The sequence below is a fragment of the Littorina saxatilis genome, linkage group LG1, assembly GCF_037325665.1.
Source record: "Littorina saxatilis isolate snail1 linkage group LG1, US_GU_Lsax_2.0, whole genome shotgun sequence".
NCBI lineage: Eukaryota > Metazoa > Mollusca > Gastropoda > Littorinimorpha > Littorinidae > Littorina > Littorina saxatilis.
In genome coordinates, this window is record NC_090245.1 from 60426908 (window position 1) to 60435116 (window position 8209).

The following is an 8209-nucleotide window of genomic DNA, read 5'->3' on the forward strand; positions in this document are numbered from 1 at the left end:
CTCTCTCTTTCTCTCTCTCTGTCTCTAGCTGAGTGTCTCCCTCTCTCTCTCTCTCTCTCTCTCTCTCTCTCTCTCTCTCTCTCTCTCTCTCTCTCTCTCTCTCTCTCTCTCTCTCTCTCTCTCTCTCTCTCTCTCTCTCTCTCTCTCTGTTTTGGAATGTGTTGGCGCGTGTACATGTGTCACTGTGAGTAAACATAAAGTCGGCTGTCAAGTCAGTTTCTGTTTTAATGGAGATGAAAAGAGAACGAGATCTATAGCTGAAATTGTAAAAGCGAATCTGCCTTTCAGTAGCTATTAAAACACCGCGGGGCAAGAGCAAAAGTAGATATATGTTATATATGGATTTTTAAACCACATTGTGTATACACGAGTAAGAAACAGTAATAAATTGTGAAGATGGTTCTGTAAAGTTGATGTTTACAGAAGTTCAGGTTTTGTTAGCTGTAATTTGAGAATGTTTTTTGTGTCAATGATTAAATGTTCCACAACGTAACCTTGATTTTTATCAGCTTTTGTCAGCTAAGCAGATGTGCATCTAATTTTCTTTGTTAAAAATGACGCGTTCAGCGACCTCCTGCTAAGCTGCCACACTTAGAGATACTACACAGCCAACAGATTACAAAGTGCGTTGCCAGAGAGAAAGTATTTTCCCAGCGTCAAATGTGTGTAGCGAAAAAGTTCGAAAACTTGCCGGAGTGTTGCTAGACAGCCCACGCGCATGTGTTTTGACAAAGCCAATTTTTTGCCTACAGACAAGCCGCCATACGAAGGCAGCACCAAGCACCCGCCGGTCGGACCACCACAGGGGGCACTCGGCAACAGTGCCAGCAAGATGTCCCCTGCATCATCCTCCGTCCTCCTCCTCCACGCGCTGCTGTGCTGGCCCCTCCTGCGAGCCCTCACGTGACTGTGCCACGTGCGCTGATTCTTGTTGGCCTCCAGAAGGTACGCAAGACGCACAGATACTTCTTACTCGCCTCGGGAAACATCTCCCTGACGCCAGTCTCGCGTCCTCAAAGGATTCCTCAGGTGGCCCGGATAAGGGTGTGGATGAAAGGTGTGTTAAAGGTAGCTTCCAGAGAGACAACGCTTTTCTGAAAGAAGTGCTGGCTTGTTCCGCGGTTGGGGAGGTAACGGTTTGGAGTTTTGCCCACTGTGGTAACGATTTGCGTCTTGACTCCGAAAAAGACAGTGTGCGTAGAACCGCTACTGCCGACGTCGGGATGTTTTCTTTTGGCAGCGACATGTGGACTGGGAGTGGTGGTACCTCTCACGCTCTAGAACCCTCGCTGAGTTTTAGATCTGCTAAAGACGCTGTTGGCATACCTTTCATCAATCCAGAACTTTCTGCTGGTTACGGGTTTTCTCAGTATGTCGAGCTTTCTTTCCAACTCTTAAGCGCACTCAAAAGCACGAACTATCTCGCATTCAGTCCCTTTGCCGACACATCCAGACAAGGCCGAGCAGTGCTAGATCTGCTGTGTACGTGTGAGAAATGGGCCGTTCACTCAAAGTCTCCGGAAGATTCGGAACCCGCAGCTTGCAGTGAGAATTCACCATGTGCAAAATGCTACGCAAAGACTTGTACATAGTTTTATAAGACATGTTCTATTCATGTTTTGTTCAGACAGTCCCGTGTAAACTTACTCTGTCCGGAGAGCCGGCTATACATATGATGGCCTTGTGTTTTTCTCTGGCAAAGCAAAACATGTAATGGTCATTTCCTCTGTTAAGTGCATTGGGATGCAGATGCCTGGAAGGGGAAATACGAGGGTTGTTGACAAGAATGTCGGGGAACATTAACAGCGTTGCTTCCAGAACAAAAAATGCTGAAGTGATAATAAGAAACTTTGACCTGCGATATATAAACAGAGTGTCAGTGCTACAAAACTTAAACACTCCAAGCAAGGTTGTGTTTTAGGATATCAGGATCCATGTCTAGAGGTGTTAGTAAAATGGGACAGTATACCTGAGTCATCGTCGTATTCTCCCTGGGAATCATGGCTCTAACATACCGTCTGAAAGAGTCAGCGTCATGGTTAGTAATAAACCAGCCTTGTTTGAGCTGGATTTCTGAAAGCAGGCAACTTCTGTCGTGATTCAAAACAACACGCAGCACGTTTTCACCGTGTGGTTCTTGTAGACATTTTGAATTTCTAACAGATGACAACCATGACAGAAGTGAACTTATTCCAAAGGAGGAATACTGTGAGAGGATTGTTTTAAACAGTAACAATTAAGGCAGTTGTGATAATAACGCAAGAAGTCGTCTTCATAGTTTTGAGTAGTGTGGATGCGTTGCCCTTATGTGTGAAAAACGCCCCAAAACATGTAAGATTTCTTTACTTTGCAAAATGGCACTTCTTTTGTGTAATTATTATTTTTGACGGTTATAGGCTTTGACAAGTTTATTCAAGAGTTATCTCGCGAATGGCTCTGAAAGGAGTGATCTCTGGCCTGAATTCAGGCATCACTGGAGGTGGTAAACGTGTGAATATAATTAATTAATGCATTCGTTCAAAGCATGACGTTTGCCTGTAGATTTTGGTTCCCCTATCTGAAACCTCGACACATATGTTGAATCTTGTGCAAATGTGCATGACCTGCACGCACGTAGTACAACCTCTCTCCCCCCCCCCCCCCTGAAACATCTAGCGCACAAAGGACATTTATTAGCTCTAAGACTGTCAAAAACTTCACTCTCTGGAGATGTACAGCCCAGTAGCCAGCTAGGAAGCCTTTGTATCATCCAGTAAACAACATGAAGAAGGAAGAAACATGAATGTGCACGTAGCTGTTGAGAATTAAGTGTACAGGCTCATTGAAGATAATGACATAGTTGTTGAAAAGCATCCTTACCATCTGATGTGACTACTGAACATCGAGTAAACAGAGGCGAAATGTTGACGAAGCTAATGTGAATACTATGCGCGCATTCTATACTATAGTTATCGAAAAGAAAGATTCAGAGAAACTGTAACCCTGAAGCCGATGTGATAATCATAGTCCAACAGAAAACGCTTGAACGTGTGCATGCGCACCCATGAAGCCGATATGATAATCATAGTCTAAAAAACCCACTTGAAGGTGTACATCGCTCGTTGTCAATAAGAAGAAACATTTTAGTGGGTTTTTTTATTTTCCAAGGGTCCTGCGGCTAATACAACAAGATTCAACTTTCCTCAGCCCTGTTATTGGTCGGCCGTAAGATAACTGAGGCACATCAATACATGCCCATTGCGTTCCTAGTCCTGAGAGAAATCAATGCTCACAAAAAGTCATTTACGTTACTGTTACCTTAGGGCTCCATTGTGTCATCTCCTAAAGTAAGGATTTTTAACCGTCATGTGCGTTACCGGTTATTCCTTGTGAAATGGTAACACCTAACATACTTTTGACATGGTTTTCGCCCTTGGAAGCATACTGCGAGAAAAATAAAAGCAGGGCCCGTCAAATACATTACCGTCATGTAGCTTTAATACACACTTACATAGTACGAGCGTACGGCGTGTCTAAATCACGACGGGCACCTGCTACTGTGTTGGTCAACGATAAAGCTACACAAAAGTACAAATATTGAAAAAAAAAATGCCACTTTTGGGGGGTAACTTTTCAAAATCTATTGGTCGCTTCTTATTGGCATTAGGTGATATGGGCACCCCTGAAGACGACAACGTGTTCCGGAGTTCGCTTCTCTAACAAGCCAAATAGCATTAACACTGGAGTAGACACTAGATATGTCGAACAGCAGAAGACATTGAATACCATCCATTTTGGACAGCAGAAGCCAAATAGCATTAACACTGGAGTAGACACCAGACATGTCGAACAGCAGAAGACATTGAACACCATCCATTTTGGATAACAAGTGCAGTCACTCAAACAGAGCTAAAAGTCCCATATAATCAGCCACAAAATATTTAAAGTGCCTAATTTGAAGAGTACCTGAATTATTTAGATCTGTTAAAGTGACTGTAAGGGCAGGTCAGTGATTCATTGCTGTCTCCTTGTAAAGACTTAATCAGCAACGCGAGAAGCAATGTATTTTGGACACTTATAGCCGACAAACAATGTTCAACATTTAAGAATATTAAAACGCTATCGATTCTGTCAGAAACACATGGTATTTTGTTCCTAGGGACTTCGATTGCTGAAGAGTTCACAGTGCAAGGGCAGCAACCCTCCCCAAAGCAAAGAGAGTTTGGACAAGAGTAAAGTTTTCTCCCTTATGTGAACTCCCTGTCCGTTCAGGTTGCCCGACTACTGACCTCATTGTGTGTGAACCGAATAACAAATGTAGACTTTCGCGATATTTTGTGAATTACTTGCATTGTAAAGAATACTGCACATTGATCTTAGTGAAAACACCGTTTTTGGTTTCGTGGTTTTCTCATTTGTTTTTAATTTGTACATGTAAACAACATCACTCTTAGCCTTGTTTGTGACAAAACTTGCTCATAAAACGACTTTCATGTTGACAATAATGTTTCTGTTTGTAAAATAAACAAGTCGCGTAAGGCAAAATTACTACATTTAGTCAAGCTGTGGAACTCACAGAATGAAACTGAACGTAGTCCGCCGCTAGTGCAAAAGGCAGTGAAAGTGACGAGCCTGTTTGGCGCGGCAGCGGTTGCGCTGTGCTGCATAGCACGCTTTACTGTACCTCTCTTCGTTTTAACTTTCTGAGCGTGTTTTTAATCCAAACATAACATATCTATATGTTTTTGGAATCAGGAACCGACAAGGAATAAGATGAAATAGTTTTTGAAACGATTTTGGAAATTTAATTTTGATAATAAAAATTAATTTTATTTAATTTTCAGAGCTTGTTTTTAATCCAAATTAACATATTTATATGTTTTTGGAATCAGAAAATCATGAAGAATAAGATGAACGTAAATTTGGATCGTTTTATAAAAAAACATTTTTTTTTACAATTTTCAGATTTTTAATGACCAAAGTCATAAATTAATTTTTAAGCCACCAAACTGAAATGCAATACCGAAGTCCGGCCTTCGTCGAAGATTGCTGGGCCAAAATTTCAATCAATTTGATTGAAAAATGAGGGTGTGACAGTGCCGCCTCAACTTTTACAAAAAGCCGGATATGACGTCATCAAAGACATTTATCGCAAAAAAGAAAAAAACGTCCGGGGATATCATTCCCAGGAACTCTCATGTCAAATTTCATAAAGATCGGTCCAGTAGTTTAGTATGAATCGCTCTACACACACACACACACACACACACACACACACACACACATATGTGACCCTCCACCACGGAACGAGTCGCATGTCACCTTTGCATGATTTTCATATTTTTACATTTTCATAAAGAGTGTTTTATGCTCTATCTAGTGGTGAAACCCGTTTTAGAAAAGAGCAAAAACTGTTTGAGTTATAAACCTGTAACTAAGGTGACCCTCACACTGTTACCAGACACTCCCCGGACTTACATTAAGCCTAGCGCAGAACCGCGCGAGGTGACATGCGACTCATTTCGTGGTGGAGGGTCACATATACCACGACCCTCGTCTCGATTCCCCCTCTATGTTAAAACATTTAGTCAAAACTTGACTAAATGTAACAAGTCGCGTAAGGCGAAAATACAATATTTAGTCAAGTAGCTGTCGAACTCACAGAATGAAACTGAACGCAACGCAACGCAGCAGGACCGTATACTCGTAGCATCGTCACTCCACCGCCCGTGGCAAAGGCAGTGCCCGTGGAATTGACAAGAAGAGCGGGGTATTCGTTGCGCTGAGAAGGATAGCACGCTTTTCTGTACCTCTCTTCGTTTTAACTTTCTGAGCGTGTTTTTAATCCAAACATATCATATCTATATATTTTTGGAATCAGGAACCGACAAGGAATAAGATGAAAGTGTTTTTATATTTAGTCAAGTTTTGACTAAATAATTTAACGTACAGGGGGGAATCGAGACGAGGGTCGTGGTGTATGTGTGTGTGTGTGTGTGTGTGTGTGTGTGTGTGTCTGTGTGTGTGTGTAGAGCGATTCAGACTAAACTACTGGACCGATCTTTATGAAATTTGACATGAGAGTTCCTGGGTATGAAATCCCCATACGTTTTTTTCATTTTTTTGATAAATGTCTTTGATGACGTCATATCCGGCTTTTCGTGAAAGTTGAGGCGGCACTGTCACGCCCTCATTTTTCAACCAAATTGGTTGAAATTTTGGTCAAGTAATCTTCGACGAAGCCCGGGGTTCGGTATTGCATTTCAGCTTGGTGGCTTAAAAATTAATTAATGACTTTGGTCATTAAAAATCTGAAAATTGTAAAAAAAAATAAAAATTTATAAAACGATCCAAATTTACGTTTATCTTATTCTCCATCATTTTCTGATTCCAAAAACATATAAATATGTTATATTCGGATTAAAAACAAGCTCTGAAAATTAAATATATAAAAATTATTATCAAAATTAAATTGTCCAAATCAATTTAAAAACACTTTCATCTTATTCCTTGTCGGTTCCTGATTCCAAAAACATATAGATATGATATGTTTGGATTAAAAACACGCTCAGAAAGTTAAAACAAAGAGAGGTACAGAAAAGCGTGCTATCCTTCTTTGCGCAACTGCTACCCCGCTCTTCTTGTCAATTTCACTGCCTTTGCCATGAGCGGTGGACTGACGATGCTACGAGTATACGGCCTTGCTGAAAAATGGCAGCTACTTGACTAAATATTGTATTTTCGCCTTACGCGACTTGTTTTATATTGATTTCGAAAAAAAAAATTTGATAATAATTTTTATATATTTAATTTTCAGAGCTTGTTTTTAATCCGAATATAACATATTTATATGTTTTTGGAATCAGCAAATGATGGAGAATAAGATAAACGTAAATTTGGATCGTTTTATAAATTTTTATTTTTTTTTACAATTTTCCGATTTTTAATGACCAAAGTCATTAATTAATTTTTAAGCCACCAAGCTGAAATGCAATACCGAAGTCCGGGCTTCGTCGAAGATTACTTGACCAAAATTTCAACCAATTTGGTTGAAAAATGAGGGCGTGACAGTGCCGCCTCAACTTTCACGAAAAGCCGGATATGACGTCATCAAAGACATTTATCAAAAAAATGAAGAAAACGTTCGGGGATTTCATACCCAGGAACTCTCATGTCAAATTTCATAAAGATCGGTCCAGTAGTTTAGTCTGAATCGCTCTACACACACACACACACACACACACACACAGACAGACAGACAGACAGACGCACATACACCACGACCCTCGTTTCGATTCCCCCTCGATGTTAAAATATTTAGTCAAAACTTGACTAAATATAAAAAGAAATATGCGGTGTGTCATTTCTAGGCAGTTCACTTTGTAGAGATGCTCTTATGTAAGTAGCAATGGAGCAGCACACACTATTGTATTTTGTTTTAATTTATTAGAGGCTATTTTATGACAAGATGTAAATATTTTGAATTTCTATCTTGTGGTTGTGCTGTATCATATTTTGAATGACTAAATTTAATTTGTTTAATCCCTTCCAAACCTTATTTCAGGAAGGTCAATGTGATGTGAAAGGGTACATGTACAATCTGCATTTAATACACAAAACAAATCCTATTTATGTTGTACCTGTTGTGTGTTTCAGTAACATTGGAGATCGAGACGGCCTTCTCTCTCTCTCTCCCTCTCTCTCTCTCTCTCTCTCTCTCTCTCTCTCTCTCTCTCTCTCTCTCTCTCTCTCTCTCTCTCTCTCTCTCTCTCTCAGTAACATTGGAGACGGCCTTCTCTCTCTCTCTCTCTCTCTCTCTCTCTCTCTCTCTCTCTCTCTCTCTCTCTCTCTCTCTCTCTCTCTCTCTCTCTCTCTCTCTCTCTCTCTCCCCAACTCCAAGCCCTCTCCTCCCATTCCAAAATCAACACACCAAGATGAAAAGAGATCTGAGAAACTTTGAAGTAGCATTTTTATCTTTCGATTTTAGCATACTCTATCTGGTTAGAATATCAACTAAAATAATTTAACTTGCTTCAAATTAAAACAAAAACGACTGTCTTAATCTTAGCTCTGCCAATGTTTCCATATTGCTATGTTTTTGGATTTCACATGCATAATAGAAGGATGAAGATTAGTGTATACGCATCATGCTCATAATACTGTCTACCTCAAACCCATTAGTTAGCTCATTATTCTTTATGTACCCAGTAACTAAATCATCTGAGCAACG

General features: G+C 40.3%; 1 protein-coding gene across 1 annotated transcript in view; it reads left to right on the top strand.

Annotated features, from left to right (window-relative positions):
• The window catches only part of LOC138981069 (hemicentin-1-like), a 349865-nt gene extending 342915 nt beyond the window's left edge, over nt 1–6950 (top strand). The window contains exon 9 of the mRNA XM_070353925.1: nt 753–6950. Within this exon, the coding sequence (XP_070210026.1) occupies nt 753–907 (155 nt within the window). The 3' untranslated portion in view covers nt 908–6950. The remainder of the gene's footprint in view (nt 1–752) is intronic.
• The last annotated feature ends 1259 nt before the right edge of the window (nt 6951–8209 follow it).